The sequence below is a fragment of the Coregonus lavaretus genome (genome assembly GCF_964263955.1).
Source record: "Coregonus lavaretus genome assembly, contig: HAP1_SCAFFOLD_3229, whole genome shotgun sequence".
NCBI classification, from domain to species: domain Eukaryota; kingdom Metazoa; phylum Chordata; class Actinopteri; order Salmoniformes; family Salmonidae; genus Coregonus; species Coregonus lavaretus.
Window position 1 is genome coordinate 12,204 of NW_028156246.1, and position 18,646 is coordinate 30,849.

At 42.9% G+C, this 18,646-nt stretch overlaps 1 protein-coding gene across 1 annotated transcript; it reads right to left on the minus strand.

The window, feature by feature from the left end:
• Window positions 1–5,471: 5,471 nt before the first annotated feature.
• LOC311126558 (hyaluronan synthase 2-like) lies at window positions 5,472–15,043 on the minus strand (the record flags this gene model as incomplete). Its single annotated transcript, XM_084200551.1, has 3 exons — window positions 5,472–6,739; window positions 9,069–9,170; window positions 14,417–15,043. 3 exons carry the CDS (start codon window positions 15,041–15,043, stop codon window positions 5,810–5,812), a joined length of 1,659 nt encoding a protein of 552 aa, XP_084056677.1. The 3' UTR covers window positions 5,472–5,809.
• Between the last annotated feature and the right edge of the window lie 3,603 nt (window positions 15,044–18,646).

Sequence of the window (18,646 nt, forward strand, 5' to 3'; positions counted from 1 at the left end):
TATTTGCCTTCTGGAGGGCTCTGCCCAGGTAGAGAGATGACAGTTCTTGCTGTTGCTGCCCCGTGATTTTTCCGCAAGTCCTGACTATCCTGCCCAGCCTATTTTTCTGTGCAACCTTGATATTCCCAAACCAGCAGGTCAAGCAGTAGGACAGAATGCTCTCAATGAATGATTTATAAAAGAGAACCCTGATGGTTAGATCAACATTAAAAAAAAGTGCAGTTTCCGTAGGAAATGCAGTCTCTGTTGGCCTTTCTTAAAAATAGCGTCAGCACACTGATCCCAGGACAGCTTGTTGTCAACGACTAGCCCAAGGTATTTGTATTCCTCCACTATTTCGATTGGTTCACCTTTTATCAGCGATGGCGTGTGCATGGACTTGTTCCTTTGAAAGTCAGTCACCATATCCTTTGTTTTTTGATGTGTTTTAATTTTAGATGGGATGACTCACACCAGACAGTACAATCATTCAGAGCTGGTCCGTGCTCCATCTCATCCCCTTTGAGAACACTGACCAAAGCAGAGTCGTCAGCATATTTGATCAGGTGGCGCCCTGGGAACCAGGCTCCAGCAGCTGTCTGTATACAATATATACAGTACTGGTGAAACAACACTGCCCTGTTGGGTTCCAACTGAAGTAATGCGCACCTCAGAGAGTGTGTTGCCAACTCGTACCTACTGAGACCTATCAGTTAAGAAGTTGGTGATCCCCATGTGATAATATGTAAATATACAAGAGTGTGAAGCAATAGTTAATGCTGAATTCAAATACAGCTATTAAGACTCAGGTCTGATGGCCTTGGATAACCTTTTCTATGTGGATAGATGTCATGTATTTATTTACTTATATGCCCTCATTGAGTGTGTCTTTTGGCCTCTCAAAGCCATGAGAAACTAATAATGATATAGTAGCCAGCCACAATGGGGTGTCTTGAAGATAGAGTCCAAATCTATAAAATGTACTGTAATGCCCTCTAGATTCCTAACAATTATGCAGTGTCTCCTTCACCTACTGTAGGCTGAGTTTTTATAGCTTACCGTAACCATGCTCTAGAATCTTTCATGGCACGAATCTAATTATCTTATTAAGGCCAACAGTTGTAGTGAACATTGAAGTCACAAGTATAAACCCAACAAAGAAATGTATTCAGTGCAAATCAAACCTTTCTGCTTTTTCGTTTAACGTCGCATGCCACAGTATTGTAGATTTAAGTAAGGTTGGCCTAGTGCACACTGTACAACGCTCCCTTTGACCGAATAACCTTTGACCTCGTTAACAGTTAGCTTTTATAACATAGCTTTAACATATATCATATATATGAGAGACCAAAATGAACATACAGCCCTCCCTCTGGACAGTAGAACCATAGACATATGAAGAGTTTATATCCAAAAAGCTGTATCCACCAATTTTTCACATTTCTGTTTTTTTTTTTAATCAGAAATGCATGCTTTTGGGTACCTTTATGTGTGTATACATATTACTGTCCTCAGATTTTGTAGTAATTGATTTAGATGTGTATTACAATGGGTTTAGTTGCAAAACGCTGTATATCCATTGGTTAGCTGGAATGGAAGGTTCCTATCCTGTATATCCATTGGTTAGCTGGAATGGAAGGTTCCTATCCATCCATTGGTTAGCTGGAATGGAAGGTTCCTATCCTGTATATCCATTGGTTAGCTGGAATGGAAGGTTCCTATCCTGTATATCCATTGGTTAGCTGGAATGGAAGGTTCCTATCCTGTGTATCCATTGGTTAGCTGGAATGGAAGGTTCCTATCCTGTATATCCATTGGTTAGCTAGAATGGAAGGTTCCTATCCTGTATATCCATTGGTTAGCTGGAATGGAAGGTTCCTATCCTGTATATCCATTGGTTAGCTGGAATGGAAGGTTCCTATCCTGTATATCCATTGGTTAGCTGGAATGGAAGGTTCCTATCCTGTATATCCATTGGTTAGCTGGAATGGAATGTTCTTATTTTAGCAGACACTCTTATCCAGAGTGACTTACAGGAGCAATTAGGGTTAAGTGCCTTGCTCAAGGGCACATCGACAGATTTTTCACCTAGTCGGCACAGGGATTAGAACCAGCGATCTTTCGGTTACTGGCACAACGCTCTTAACCACTAAGCTACCTGCCGCCCTATCCTGTATATCCATTGGTTAGCTGGAATGGAATGTTCCTATCCTGTATATTTAACATAAATTCTAGCCTCATGCTACAGTGTTTGGTTAGAGTTAGGCCTCATCCCAAATGGCACCCTATTCCCTATATAGTGCACTTCTTTCGACCAGAGCCAAGATCTCATATTATTGTATTGATGAAAACAAATTACATTTAAATATTGATGTCACAAATGTATCATTTGTACAGTTCTTTATTAAAAATTAAATTATTTGTCACATTTGACTGTGTAAAACCTTACAGAGCTACTTTTTTATTTGAAAGTGAGGCGAATATATCTTGTTTTGCAACAACATGTGATGGTTTGTCTCTCTGACATGAAACGATGTAGTGATAGGTTTCAAACACACTCATCTGTCATTCAACAACCCCATGCCATGATTAGATGGGGAAAACACACCAATCTCTTTCATAAGTTCTTTAAACAAAAAAAGCGAATGTACAAAAAAAGATATAGCGTTTTGGAATGAAACTCTTCATATCTGTTCTATATCTACAGTATGAGTAGAACATTCACAACAGTCAATGTGTTCTTTAGAGTCTCAATGGCTTCTAGAACTGTTTAGTCATTCAGTCCCACAGATCCTGTACTGCTAATGATTCCACTATGCAGAGTCTGGCAGCTCTGACCAAGAACTGGAGCTCTGCATGCGGGAGAACATGACATGAGTTAAATACATTCATTCCCACAGACTGAGGGGAATAGCTGCAGCTCTGAGCGCTACTTTAATGCCTCTGGCAGAGCTGGGAATGGCACTGCTGACGCACTGCAGACCCTGGGTTCAAATACTATTCGAAATCTTTCACATACTTTGAGCATTTGCTTTATCCTGCCTGGAGTGACAGATGGGCGGGGTTCTACACTTTTGGAATGATTCCATTGGTTCCATTTCGCCAGGCAGGCTCTTTCAAACATAGATAAAGTATTTCTAATGATTTCGGATAGTATTTGAACCCAGGTGTGAATCACTGGGGGACTTGGCTCCGATGTTGCCCACATGTGCCGTTCTGGATGTATGACGTGGTCTCAGTCTGTTACTACAGCGAGGTAGCTAGACAGAGGAATCACAGCTGGCTTGGTGGCTGTGCAGTACTGAGAGAATTCACATTTACTTTTTCTTTCCATGACCCAACCAACCAGGAAGAAGCTGGAATGTTTTACCACCCGTTGAAAGTGGTATAGTACAATGTTGCGGTTCCAATTTTCCCCTTAAGGTCTGAGACCAGGCAAGAGTTTGCATCCCAAATGGCACCCTATTCCCTATATCGCGTACTCCTTTTGACTAGGGCCATTTGGGACGCATGTTGGAGACTGGACAGAAATACAGCAGAACTCAGGAGAATTTTAACAGCAGGTGGTTCAACATGTTCAATCCAATGTTAGTCTAGGAGGACTAGACATGTCATATTGTGTGAGTAATAACCCAGTTCTGTACTCTGGAAGGGGCTGGCTTGAATAATAGAGTATTGAGTTAGAGTGTGAGAATTCTGATGAAAGAAAAACAGAAATCCTCCCCATTAATAATGTGTGATGTATCTCATTCAAAGTGATTTAAAGTTGGAAAGAGCCTCCTGGATGATCTGGGAAGATTAGCGAGAGTATCCTTATGGATTGTGGTCAAATCCAGATGACTGATTTCACTACTCTGCTACTTTATACTAAAACATTTGTGTGTACCATAAATAAGCTTCTCTGTCATGGCAACACTCCACCCCCCACGATACTTGTCTGGAGAAAGGCCTTCTATTCTTCAGATGAAGCTGTCTCCATTGAAACAATAAAAACACAACACCAGCCAAACAGCAACATCCACCAATGGAAGCTAGCGCTACTGTACTACTGAGAATGTCTCATTTTATGTGCAAACAAGTGTGTTTTACTGACCATCAGTGTTATAAGACATGAGGGAGTCACACACATTCATCATGACAGAAGTATTATTATAGATTAATAATGACAACATTCTAAACATAGTAAGACATTTTTTATTTTTTTTATTTTTGGCACAACACACAAAAGTGCTTCATGATAATATTACCCATGATCCCAAAGTCACGGTTCAATATTCGGTCTTCTCAATTCTAATAAAATGTAGTAAAATGTGTTCTTAAACTCTCTAAAGAGTAAATACTCTGGAATAGATAATTAAAAAAAATTTGTGCAAATGTATCTGTTGGGATTTTAATCTGATGTGGATTAGCGCATTGTTTATAACATTTTCAGAATGCATCATGTGACGCATGTCCTCATGTGAGCTCGTATGAAACCTATTTCAGGAAGTCCTATAGGAAGGCAAGGGGTGGTCAAAACCGCCTCCAGAAGAGATACTGGGTGGCAGGCTTTTGCGCCAGCCCTGCAGCAACACACCTGATCCAGCTAATCAAGGTCCTGTGGAGCAGCAGATCAATAGAATAGAGTGTATTAGTGCTAGCCTGGTCCCAGATCTGTTTGTGCTGTCTTGCTAATTTAGATTTGGGACCAGGCTATGTTAAGAGTAGGGCTGGAGCAAAATCCTGCAGAACGGCTACCTCTCCAAAAGGAACTTTGGTCTCTATAAGGTCTATTATAAAATGTATATTATCAAATATATAATTATCTATAAACCACAGAATGTTCTTATAAATATTGCTGGTTTTCTGTCAATGTACATTAAAAAACACAGGTTAATCACCCTTCTTGTATTCAATAACTTATCCCTAGATTTGCATTTTATTGTTATCATTGCAGACAAAAACCCAGCTCTTAACTTCACATTGTTGATCAGATACACACGTCATTGTTATAACAGTTGAATGCACAATGCATTTTTCAATTTTTATATAAAAATGAATTAAAATAAAGTATCTTTGGTGGCTATTAAAGCAAAAATAGAATAAAAGGTCTATATAAAAAGGCATTCAAATACAATATGTAACTTACAAAGTAACAAGTCAACAGGTACAGCACGGCCAAAAGACTGAGAAATTCCAGCTTTTGACTTTCATTAAGAACTGTGTATAAAAAAAAAAGACAAATATGACCAAAAAATATCATAAATTATGTTATAAACAAGAATGAGCCCTTTTCTGGGTGCATCCCGATCACTCACTCATACGATGAAAACGTAACCACTGAGGTATTTGATCTTCATATTATGCACAATGGGAGTGAGACATAAAAGTGCATAGGACTATTTTTTTTTAAATGCATGTCATCTCTGTGTATCTATGTGGAAAACAGGATGTCCATTTGGTGGTTTTCCATTTGGCAAAACACATCAACAACAAGTGATTTTTTTTTTTTTACCTCATCATCATAATATTTCAGAAGGAAATATCTGTAGTTTCTTGTTTCAGTCAGTCACAGCAGCAATGATATCTCTCTCCTGGCATCGTCACTTCACGTCACCTGCCCGAGAGTCCAACAATCAATGAGCAGTTTGAGATTCTTCACTTTGTAAACGTTGAGAGGGAGAATGTCTATGTCCAAATGGCACCCTGATCTCTAAAAAGTGTCGTACTTTTGACCAGAGCGCTGTATTGGCCCTGGTCAAAAGTAGTGCACTATACAGGAAATAGGGTGCCGTTTGAGACGCAGACCAAGGAGTTTCAGGGGGAGGAGGAGGTGGAAAGGAGGGAGGTGTCATACGTCCAGCACCATATCATACTGCTGTTCTTTCTTCCTCTTGCCACATTTAGTGATCAATACTGTGTACAACGTTAAGAGCATGACCCAGTAGCTGGCGTACACTATCGCACCAACGATTAAGATTTTCTTTTCAGACTCTGGAAAATGTTTTCTGGTTTCCTGGACGACCGAATAGATAACGCCAAGGAAGAGGATGGTGAACCAGACCGATATGGGAACGAGCCCTATGAAGTTAGTCACGATCGTCTTCCTCCCCGACGTGCCCCAGCCGGCCTTGTTTATGGTGGCGATAGCGAACATCTTGGCCGGTAGCAGACTGGACATGTACAACACTGAGTAGAAGGACATGAAGACCATTACGATGTTGCCCCTCAGGCAGGAGGCGAAGGAGGACTTGATGAGGGCGACAGCCTGCACGATCAACAGGAAGAGGAGGATGTTCCAGATCCTTCCCTGGTAGAACAGCTGTATCGACGTGGCGATGAGGAAGAAGGGGAAGAATCCGGTGATGACAGCCTCGTAGGTCATCCAGAGGTGGTGCTTGTGGAACCACATGGCGTTGTAGAGCCACTCTCTGAAGTAGGACTTACTCCAGCGGGTCTGCTGGTTCAGCCAGCGCAAGTAGGTGATGGGGGTCTCGGTCAGGCACTTGGACCGGGCCGTGTACTTGGTGGCGTAGCCCAGGCTCAGTACGCGGTTGGTGAGGTGGCGGTCGTCGCCGAAGCTACAGTGGCTGCCCATGAAGGTCTGGTTGTACCAATCCTCCAGGAACTCGTGGAGCAGGTTGTTCCTGTACATTCCCAGTGGTCCGCTGATGCACTGGACGCAGCCGAAGTAGGACTGACACGCTCGCTCGATGTTGAAAGCCACCCAGTAACGGACGCTGCTCAGAAACGAGATCCAGGACTCGTATTTGTTCAGGATCTGTGGAGGAAGAAAGACTCTGAGGGTCAGGGTATTTAAGTTGGTTAACAACTGCTGTAAACACATTCTCTATTATTAGCATAGCAACCAAACTGCACAATCGTAGGTAATTGGTTTAAGGACCCCTAATTAGCAAAAATGAGAGTAATCATATATACCTAAGGTATAGGCTAACTCAATTATGTCAAGGAATGTCCTGTTGTGTAGATGCATTTTTACAGTTTATATTATTTGCCAGGTTTGCTACTCAACAACTGTGTAGGCTGAACCATTACTCTTGATCTTTAAAGAAAGACTTCACAGGATCATAAAAGAAAGACCTGTAGCACTGAAGCTTACTTGTTGAAAAAAAAATCAAAATACTTTTAAGAGGGTTGTCTTGATTTCTGTGTAGGCTCTAAATGCGGGTCGTAACGGCATCAACATCACTACATCAGTTAATAAACCACAGTGTGAGAAGATTCTCTCAGCCTAACCAAAGCAAATCTGAAGATTCTCTCAGCACAACCGGAGCAAATCTGAAAATTCTCTCTGCCTAACCGAAGCAAATCTGAAGATTCTCTCAGTCTGACTGTAGAAAATCTGAAGATTCTCTCAGTCTAACCGCAGCAAATCTGAAGATTCTCTCAGTCTGACCGCAGCAAATCTGAAGATTCTCTCAGCCTAACCAGAGCAAATCTGAAGATTCTCTCAGTCTGACCGCAGAAAATCTGAAGATTCTCTCAGCCTAACCAGAGCAAATCTGAAGATTCTCTCAGTCTGACCGCAGCAAATCTGAAGATTATCTCTGCCTAACCGGAGCAAATCTGAAGATTCTCTCAGCCTAACCGGAGGAAATCTGAAGATTCTCTCAGTCCTAACCGGAGCAAATCTGAAGATTCTCTCAGCCTAACCGGAGCAAATCTGAAGATTCTCTCAGTCCTAACCGGAGCAAATCAGAAGATTCTCTCAGTCTGACCGCAGTAAATCTGTAGATTCTCTCAGCCTAACCGGAGCAAACCTGAAGATTTTCTCTGCCTAACCGGATCAAATCTGAAGAATCTCTCAGCCTAACCGGAGCAAATCTGAAGATTCTCTCAGCATAACCGGAGCAAATCTGAAAATTCTCTCTGCCTAACCGGAGCAAATCTGAAGATTCTCTCAGTCTGACTGCAGCAAATCTGAAGATTCTCTCAGTCCTAACCGGAGAAAATCTGAAGATTCTCTCAGTCTAACCGCAGCAAATCTGAAGATTCTCTCAGTCTGACCGCAGCAAATCTGAAGATTCTCTCAGCCTAACCAGAGCAAATCTGAAGATTCTCTCAGTCTGACCGCAGCAAATCTGAAGATTCTCTCAGCCTAACCAGAGCAAATCTGAAGATTCTCTCAGTCTGACCGCAGCAAATCTGAAGATTCTCTCTGCCTAACCGGAGCAAATCTGAAGATTCTCTCAGCCTAACCGGAGGAAATCTGAAGATTCTCTCAGTCCTAACCGGAGCAAATCTGAAGATTCTCTCAGCCTAACCGGAGCAAATCTGAAGATTCTCTCAGTCCTAACTGGAGCAAATCAGAAGATTCTCTCAGTCTGACCGCAGCAAATCTGTAGATTCTCTCAGCCTAACCGGAGCAAATCTGAAGATTTTCTCTGCCTAACCGGATCAAATCTGAAGAATCTCTCAGCCTAACCGGAGCAAATCTGAAGATTCTCTCAGTCTGACCGGAGCAAATCTGAAGATTCTCTCAGTCCTAACCGGAGCAAATCTGAAGTGGCACCCTATTCCCTATACAGTGCACTACTGTTGGCCAGAGCCTAAATTGTACTTATGGTTCAAAAGGCTCTAGGTAAAAGTAGTGCATTCTATAGGGAATATAGTGACATTTAGGCAGTCTAGACATGTAGACTACAGTAGTGTACTAGGTAAGGCAGGGGTCTCCAATCCCGAGTCCTGGAAAGCTACTGGGTGGTCAGGAGTTTTGGTCCAGCAGTAACACACCTGAATCTGCTAATCACCAGACTGAAGATCACAATTCGTTTTTACCAGCAATGTTAGTGATGGGTTAGATAAGTGGAGGCTGCTGAGGGGAGGACGGCTCATAACAATGGCCCGGAATGGAGTGAATGGAATGGTATCAAAAACATGATTTTCACGTGTTTGATACCATTCCATTCACTCCATTCCAGCCATTACTATGAGCCGTTCTCCCCTCAGCAGCCCCCACTGTGCTGAACCCAACATCAGTCTTCTATCAACAGAAGACTGGAGCTGGTTTCAACACCTACAGTGTGGTACCAGGCTGGGAGAACACTGTCTCAGACAAACAAACAAGTAAATAACAATGGAGTCGTTACCTGCACATCTCCCCCTACTCCTCCCACCATGGGGTCTTCCTCCAGAACCTTCACCATCTCCACAGATGAAGCGGGATCCAGCATAGTGTCAGAGTCACACACCTGAAACACAGGGGGACACACTATCCTGTTAAATCCACAAACACTTCACCCAAAACACTTCTCACGCTCTCTCCCACAATACAGAAGTTAGAAAGTTAAACTAGGGCAGAAGATCTCGTTACACGGACAAAGAGTCCTTCATCAAGTTTTTTGGGCGGGATATGTTTGTTTTATATTGGCCAATTTGACCAATCAGCGGTGCATTAATTACACTGATTACTGATGGACAGTATTGCTTTGTGTTTCTTTGAAAAGCCACTTTCATTTCGTAATTCTTTTGGATGTCAAAAGTTGAAGCTTTGTTTGCAACCTGGATGTTTCCCAGAAAGCTTGTTCCAAACAAGTTAGTGTCAAGTGGGAAGGTCCGTCAGTTGGTCAACAAACATCAACCAACCGTGTGGGTAAAGTCATATTTGCATCTACAGATCTCCTTCACAGATTAGAAAGATTTCTTCAGTCACTCCTTCATTGGGTATTATTTTATTGGGTAAGTGAAGTCATTGGGGCCGGTGAAAGGAGGGCTGGGGTTTGGCTGGGAGGTTGGAAGGAAGGAAGGTTGCTGTGCTGTTTGGGACGGCTTCCTGTACTGGAAGTGATACAGTATAGTTGTGTTGTGATTGGTTGTGTTCTGACTGAGAGAGGGTTGTGTTGTGATTGGTTGTGTTCTGACTGAGAGAGGGTTGTGATTGGTTGTGTTCTGACTGAGAGATGGTTGTGTTGTGATTGGTTGTGTTCTGACTGAGAGAGGGTTGTGTTGTGATTGGTTGTGTTCTGACTGAGAGATGGTTGTGTTGTGATTGGTTGTGTTCTGACTGAGAGATGGTTGTGTTGTGATTGGTTGTGTTCTGACTGAGAGAGGGTTGTGTTGTGATTGGTTGTGTTCTGACTGAGAGATGGTTGTGTTGTGATTGGTTGTGTTCTGACTGAGAGATGGTTGTGTTGTGATTGGTTGTGTTCTGACTGAGAGAGGGTTGTGTTGTGATTGGTTGTGTTCTGACTGAGAGATGGTTGTGTTGTGATTGGTTGTGTTCTGACTGAGAGATGGTTGTGTTGTGATTGGTTGTGTTCTGACTGAGAGAGGGTTGTGTTGTGATTGGTTGTGTTCTGACTGAGAGAGGGTTGTGTTGTGATTGGTTGTGTTCTGACTGAGAGAGGGTTGTGTTGTGATTGGTTGTGTTCTGACTGAGAGAGGGTTGTGTTGTGATTGGTTGTGTTCTGACTGAGAGAGGGTTGTGTTGTGATTGTTGTGTTCTGACTGAGAGAGGGTTGTGTTGTGATTGGTTGTGTTCTGACTGAGAGAGGGTTGTGTTGTGATTGTTGTGTTCTGGTGGTGGCAGAGAATTTGTTGTAGTCAAAAAGGCATCCTACAACAACCTGTAGTATAGCTATTTCAAAATAGTAATATTTAGAGAAAGATCAAGATAGTTGTTTGAATTGTTTGAAAATGAATTAATTTTGATTGTGTAGTGCTGTGAGAATTCAATTTCTATCTTTCTGCTGTAAGAGTAATGAATTAAAACACAAATGTCATGAAAGGAGGGTAACTAAAGAGAATGATATGGCCAGAAGATAATCAAAACACCTCAGGAATATACTTCTGTAACCCTAACCAGTCTATTGCTTTTGATACACAGTACATCAATACACACGCCCTTTCCCAGTGAGAACAGCTGCTCGTGCAAAGTTTGGCATAGCCTGTTGGCACACCTGCAATCATTCTAATGTGCACGACATTACTCATGTTATTTTCATAATCTGTTGAGTGTTTGATTAAGTGAAGCTGCATCACTACTATAGAAATGGAATTCTATTTCTTTGATCACTTCCCCTTGGCAACCAGTCCGATAGCAACGTTAGCACCAAACCTGTTCTGATAGCCCATAAATGGCATTAATATCCACAGATCAACAACAAATCACTACAAAGACTACAGATGCTGAAAACAAAAGGGGGAAAGTCCCATTTCATCTTTCTAGTTTGACAGTAAAAGAGTAAACAGATTGCAGCTGTAACAAGCCTCAGCTTGGGGAGATAACACGAAAACCGCTAATAATCAGTCGTTCCTTCGATAAGTGGTTATCGGAAATAGCTTGTGTAAAAGTGATTCTCAGTAACACATGTTCCATCTGGCGTCAGTCGGTTGATCTGTGCCACAAATACCACAAAGGTTTGACATCGCAAAGGCTAAGGTCATAAAGTCAGCAGACGAAACGATGGATTCACTGATGTTCCAACTGGATCCATACGACACGTAGCGCATGTCCTCTGTCCGACAGACTGCGTTGTAGGCCTGTTTCTAACGCCTTAGTACGCTGGTCGCACGGCGCTAGCTCTCTAACAAACGAGGGGTTGTCTTGGGTGTCCTGGGGCCTTCCTCTCGCAGTGTGAGACTGGAATATTACTATTATATATTAGTAATATATTATATATATTATTATAATAGTATATATTATATATATTATTATAATAGTATATATTATATATATATTATATAATATACTGGAATATTAGTTGACCCATAATATAGCCTGCCAACAGAATAATGACACTGCAAAGCAATGCCGGGTAACACTTTACATTAAGTTGCTCTTACGCCTGTGTAGTTAAGCGTTAACCCAATGCCACAATATCAATTTATTCACACACAGTTATGGTGAGAATAGAAGGTTTAGTTCTTTTGACACTATGGGCCCCTGGTCAAACGTAGTGCACTGTATAGGGAAAAGGGTGCTATTTGGGACGCAGCAAAGCAATGTTAGTTTATTGTGTTGATCATGCAGCAACCGGTAGCTAAATAAAGGTCACGAAAAGTTCATCCACTGATGCAACATATCTTATCAGACATGACAGGGACCGCTAAGAGGAATGCTTAAAGGGACATTTCAATGTCGTAGGCATAATTTCCAGCACCACTCCAACATCAACATCTTTGAAAATGTTTCAATGTTTTGTAGTAAAAAAATATATAAGTGTTTCCAATGTGATCATCAACTAATTAGTAGACAATTATTAGGCAATTAGTAGGTAATGCCTCCTCATTCATTGGTTAAAATCACATGATGCACACCGATGATGTCATCGATGATGTCATCGGAAACACTTACCTTCCTCTATCTATTTTACTACAAAACATAGAAACTTGCAATTTTCAACATATGTTGATGCTGGGATGGTGCTGGAGATTATGCCTACGACGCTAAACATTTTTGAAATTTCCATTTAAGCAATTTGGAGTAATTCAGTTTAAACTGGCTACCTTTGCAAGGACATAGCCTTAGAGAAAAATCTGTCATCTCTGTGTTGAACTGTTGAGGCCCTCTGCTCCACTAGCAGCTAAAGGGAATAAAGGCTTCAGGTAAGTCCTGAAGCCTTTATTCGGGTAGTCGAACCGAACGAGTGTGCTGGCATACTCCCTTAAAAGTTATTCGCTTGAAAAACGATAAAAGAGCGGCAATAGTACTGTTTGTCCATTTTGAGACGCCGTAGCCAGTATACACTTCCTCAAAATAGTCAGAATTAATCTAAGACAACTCAAGAAATCTGTAATACATTTTTTGCAGAGGAGATCTTAGTCGCACAATTTGACATCTAACTAAGATGTTTGGTGCAGTATTTTTCAATGAAAACGAGTCGTCTCTGGTTGAATGACAACAAAGACTTTATTGAAGAATCCCTACTGTTGACCAATCACCGACGAAGGGGCGTAGACTTCGGCCCCCGAACATCGGCTTGCTTCCAGAAAAAAATTTGTGTGCCCGAACAGCTGAAAAAAACCCTAACCGAAGTCCAAAACGAATACAAACATCACAAGATGTTGTTATAATATATGAACTTTCAGCTGGGAAGCATGCGGACGCCTTAAGGCTGCTTCCCAAATGACACCCTATTCCCTATATAGTGCACTACTTTTGACCGTGGCCATTTGGGAATAGGGTGCCTAAATCAAGTCAAGTCAAGTAATCTGTGTGTTGCCAAGCCAAGGCTTTAAACGTCACGATCAGGTACGTTAGACAGAAGACCCCACAGTGAGAATAACCACACAGGTCTGGTAGCTAATAGCTAGCTAAGACAGATATGTGAGAATGGCAACACAGTTAGCCCTACATAAGCTTTGGATCAGAGGTTAGAAATATAACTGAAACCAGCTGTTTGCGGTGGAAAGACAGCAGTGTACTAGACTGCGTCCCAAACGGATCCCTATTGGGCCCTGGACAAAAACAGTGCACTGAATATGGAATAGGGTGCCATTTGGGATATAGCCTTTCATTGATCTCATTATTACCTGTTTATACGAACTATGCGTTCTTTTTTCACTGACAGAACCATTTTTTCTTTACCGGTACTACACTCAGAAAAATAGGTGCTATCTAGAACCTTTAATCTTCGGCTGTCCCCATAGTAGTACCGCTTGAATAACCCTTTCGGTTCCAGGTAAAACCCATTTTTCTAAGAGTGTACCGAGCTTGGAACGTGTTTGACTCGTGTATATGTTCAAGCTTTTGCCGAAAACAGATGCTAGCATCTATTGTATGGTCTCCAATATCCCACCTCAAGACTCATGACGTTCAGAGGCAGACAATCTAGTTATCCAGAGCAGTTTGGAGGACCTACACTCCAGTATTATCCAGAGCAGTTTGGAGGACCTACACTCCAGTATTATCCAGAGCAGTTTGGAGGACCTACACTCCAGTATTATCCAGAGCAGTTTGGAGGACCTACACTCCAGTATTATCCAGAGCAGTTTGGAGGACCTACACTCCAGTATTATCCAGAGCAGTTTGGAGGACCCACACTCCAGTATTGCTGTATAACTATTCACAATGTAGTATATACAGCACAGTTGGGAAAAATACTACTTAGTAAATGTTATTGAAGGAACTTTATACACGCCTTGGGATAGTAGCCAATGCGGACACTGTCACTTTTAAAGTTCCTCATTGAGAATACTGTGTGTTTTGACGCCATGCTATGCAACATGATCTGACTCCAACCTATTAGCCGACAGGTCTCTCCACTTTGTCTGAGTTGGACTGAGTGCAGAAAAATATGTTAATGGCTTCACACTGAGGTCTAGCACTCTGATGAACAGCATTACCCTAGCAGCCTTGAAGCTACGGTACATGCACATGGCCTCCACACCATCCTTTTTTCAGAAAGAGAGCACAAAAGCGTCTTTGTGTACCCCATATTTAGCTTGGCATAAACCGCACCGCCCCCCCTCCAACCCCTCCTCCTCCAGGACTTACCTGAACATAGTGCACACTCCTCCCCAGGGCTTTGAAGGCTGTGTACATGACTTCCCTCTTGCCTCCCCACTTCTGCATGATGCAGACACACTTATTATTGAGCACCAGGCGCAAGACGGCCTGCAGGCTCTCAGCGTACGTCTCGTCCGTCTCCTCAGGTCCCCGGTGGTGGTAGTTGTTTTTCCAGACGTAAGTGGCGGCTTTATCCCTGCCCATGATCTCCCGGAAGATCTCCATCATGTAGTTGTCGTCCTCGTTATTCCCGTCAATCACCATGACGACCTTGATGCCCGGGTAGGTCAACCTCTTGACGGATACCAAGCACTTCCTCAGGTACGCCGGGTCCTCCTGATAGGCTGCGATGCACAGGGCCAGTGATTTGGTGAGTTTGATGGGCGTCTCCAGGGATCTCCTCATGTTCCGGTGTTCTAGGAGAGCGAACAGACTCTGGATGAGGAGGTGGATGACCAGGATGGCCCCGTACAGCCCGAAGGACAAGTGGTTTCGTGCCGTGGTGAAAAACTGGTAGCCCATGATGTAGGCGGTAGAGATCCCCACGAGTAGCGAGACTCCAAACATTGTCGTCCCGATAAATCTTAGGTAGGTGAGAGCTTTGTCACATCTCATCTGGAAAAGCAACAAGAACAGAACCATTGTCAATGTCAAATGAGATGACAGTGGAGACATACAGTGGGATCAATATTGAAACGATAGTAGAGACACTGGGAGGACATTGACGTGGTAATTACTAAATGAACACAGCTGCAGATATTAATTGGTCAACTTGATAGAGATATACTGAAGACATAATGATGACAGATGTACCTAATAATCATCATTATATGATACGTCACAGTAAAAGCTCTACTCGTGTTTTACAACAACAAAAACCAGGTTCAGACAGCCGAGGAAGTTTGTCCCCCCCCCCCCCCCCCTCCCTTACTCCCCTTCCATCCCTTTCTCCCTCCATCCCCCTCCCCAGAAATCCCCCTCTAAATGTCAGATGTTTCTCTATGGCCGATTGTTCCAAGTCTCTTTACTAACGCTGCGTACCATCTGCTGGGCAGACGCAAGAGCCGAGCGAGAGAGCGAGCACCACCCTCTGACATCATCTGTTTATATCTCCGTGGGAAGACAAGAGCAGTGAAATATAAAAACGCTGCCTCTCCACTAAAGACCCTTCTGTCACAGTGAAGAATATGGTGGTACATTTGGATCAGTTGAGGCAGTGTGAGGCGGTACCTCTTGTTTAAGGCTTAGACATGTGATAGCTTAAGTGACACTTCAAGGTGTCTAATGCTGTTGAAAAGCAAAGAAACACTATCATGTCTTGTTTTATTTGACTGACCGTTTTTTGGGGTCTACACTAAAGACCCTTCTGTCACAGTGAAGCGGGAAGTAGTGCATCTTGTTACTTTGCTTTAATTAAAGATCTTAGATCTATCATAAGTGACACTTTGATGTGTCCAATGCTGCCTGCATGGGTCTCTCCATTAACACTAAAGACCCATCTGTCTGAGGTCCTGGTAGGTTACATTAAAGGCTGAGGTGGTCTTGGTAGACAACATTAAAGACTGATGTCGTCTTGACAGACTATATTAAAGTCTGAGATCGTCTTGACAGACTATATTAAAGACTGATGTCGTCTTGACAGACTATATTAAAGTCTGAGATCGTCTTGACAGACTATATTAAAGACTGATGTCGTCTTGACAGACTATATTAAAGTCTGAGATCGTCTTGACAGACTACATTAAAGGCTGATGTCGTCTTGACAGACTATATTAAAGTCTGAGATCGTCTTGACAGACTACATTAAAGGCTGAGGTCATCTTGGTAGGCTATATTAAAGTCTGAGATTGTCTTGGTAGACTACATTAAAGACTGAGGTCGTCTTGGTAGACTACATTAAAGACTGAGGTCGTCTTGGTAGACTACATTAAAGGCTTATGTCTAGTCTAAGTGACAACTCAAGGTGTCCAATGCTGTCTAAAAGCAAAGAAACACTGACATGTCTTGTTTGACTTGAGTGCTAGTTATTTTAGTTTTTAAATCAGCCGCCTCCTTGATTTGGAATAGGGACTGGAACGGGAACAGTGAAATATAAAATGCTCCATGCATGGGTCTCTCTCCACGTGACCTAAAGTAGCAGGCGTAAAAGAAACGCCTGAAACTAGATTCCCTACATACTGGTCTTGACGAGAAGGAAAGAAACTGACGCGGGAGGTTCTCTTCTGCACTTTTCAACCAATCCAGTAAATGTGGAGGAGGAGTTAAGATAGAGTGTCTCCTTGTTAACGTCCAAAAGTGGAAGTCACGCGAAGTCACAGGCTCTCTTTCCATTTCCCCTGAAAACTTGAACACACGGTTGTTGGGGACTCGGCAGAGGCTACTATCCATGAAAGACCCCTCTATCTGTCACAGTGAAGAAGAATGTGCTACATCTTGGCTAAAGGCTTGGATATTTGATAGCCTAAGTGACACCTTAAAGGTGTACGATGCTGTTGCGAAGCAAAGAAACCCTGACATGCCTTGTGTCTAGACTGCAGTTTAGTTTATTTTAAGTCAGCCAGCTCCTCGGCATGGAATAAGGCCTGGATCACTTGATACAGCATGAAAAGGGGGACGTAGTCTGTGTGTGAGGCGAGCTGAGCGCTGAACTGGCATGTCTCTGGGCTTTAAGTGTCATCACATTTACAAGACCTCTGACTCCATTCCCCTCCATGTGTTCCAGGTCCCCACCCTTGGCCAACTGGTTAACCTAACGCATTGGTGTTAATGTCTGTAGTGTTAACTCAGTACAAATAGTATCCCAAACCCTCCTGTTCAAGTCCCACTGTTGTAGGGTAAACTCTGGGTGAACTGTGAACCTAAACCCTCATTCAGATGGTGCTAAAACAGCCTGAGTAGCAAAACCCTGCATAACTGTGAACCTAAACCCCCATTCAAATAGTGCTAAAACAGCCTGGATAGCTAAACTCTGTGTGAACTGTGAACCTAAACCCCCATTCAGATGGTGCTAAAACAGCCTGGATAGCAAAACCCTGCGGGCCAGATGCATAAGGATTAACCCCTAATCAGGGGAGAGTGTGTGTGTGTGTGTGTGCTTGTGTGTGTGTGTGTGTGCTTGTGTGTGTGTGTGTGTGCTTGTGTGTGTGAAATGACGTTTCCCCCCTCCTCCTCCTCCCCTTAAACCCCATTGTAGTTCCGGATCCTATGTAGATCTAAAGCCTGGTTTGATGTTGATGATGATGTGTTTTCCTGTGTGCCGAATACACCAGATATTGTTGTTGTGGGCGGAGGCAAGGGGGAGGGGCTCATTTTGCTAATTTGACGGCTACATGGAGCAGGCCTTTGCCGAGAAGCTGCTTAAGTACCAGCCCCTCGTGGCACCCTTGGACAGCCTCGGGCGGAGGTGCAAGCTGATGGCGCTGATATTCGGCAGTCTCGGCCACGTACACAGGCTTGCAGTGTGTGGCCTACAAATTGCGGGCCTGACAAAAACTAAGGCAATGCAATTGGCTAGGTACTGCTCTGTTTCAGCTGCCGTGGGCAGACTGGCTGTTTGGAGAAGGAGGTGCTTTCTGTACCCTTGAGTGCCATGCATACAGGGACCTTTGAAATGTTTGGATCCTTTTATTTTGTACATTTGATTGGTGGATTGTGTGTGTGTGTGTGTGTGTGTGTGTGGACGTGTTTAACTAATCTTGTGGGGACCAGAAGTCCAGTAGGGGGACCAGAAGTCCCCACAAGAATAGTAAACGAACAAAAATTTGACCAACTGGTGACATTTTGTTAGTCCCGATGAGGTCTAATGCTATTTCTAGGGGGTTTAGGTTTAATGTTAGAATTAGTGTTGGGGTTTCGAATTACGTTAAGGGTTAGGGTTAGGAGCTAGGATTAGTTTTAGGATTAGTGTTAGGTTTTTGGGTTAGGGTTAAAGTTAAGATTAAGGTTAGGGTTAGGTTTAGGGTTAGGGAAAATAGGATTTTGAATGGGACTGAATTGTGTGTCCCCACAAGGTTAGCTGTACAACACTGTGTGTGTGTGTACGTGTGACATCGAGGGTGTCATCAAAGTATTGAGATGATGTCACCTCACAGTGTCATAAGGTCCTGTGTGTGTTGTCCCTGTGCTGTATGCTGGATGGGTTAGCTTGAACACTTCCAGACTGAGAATGAGTCCCAAATGGCACCCCATTCCCTATATAGTGCACTGCTTTAGACCAGA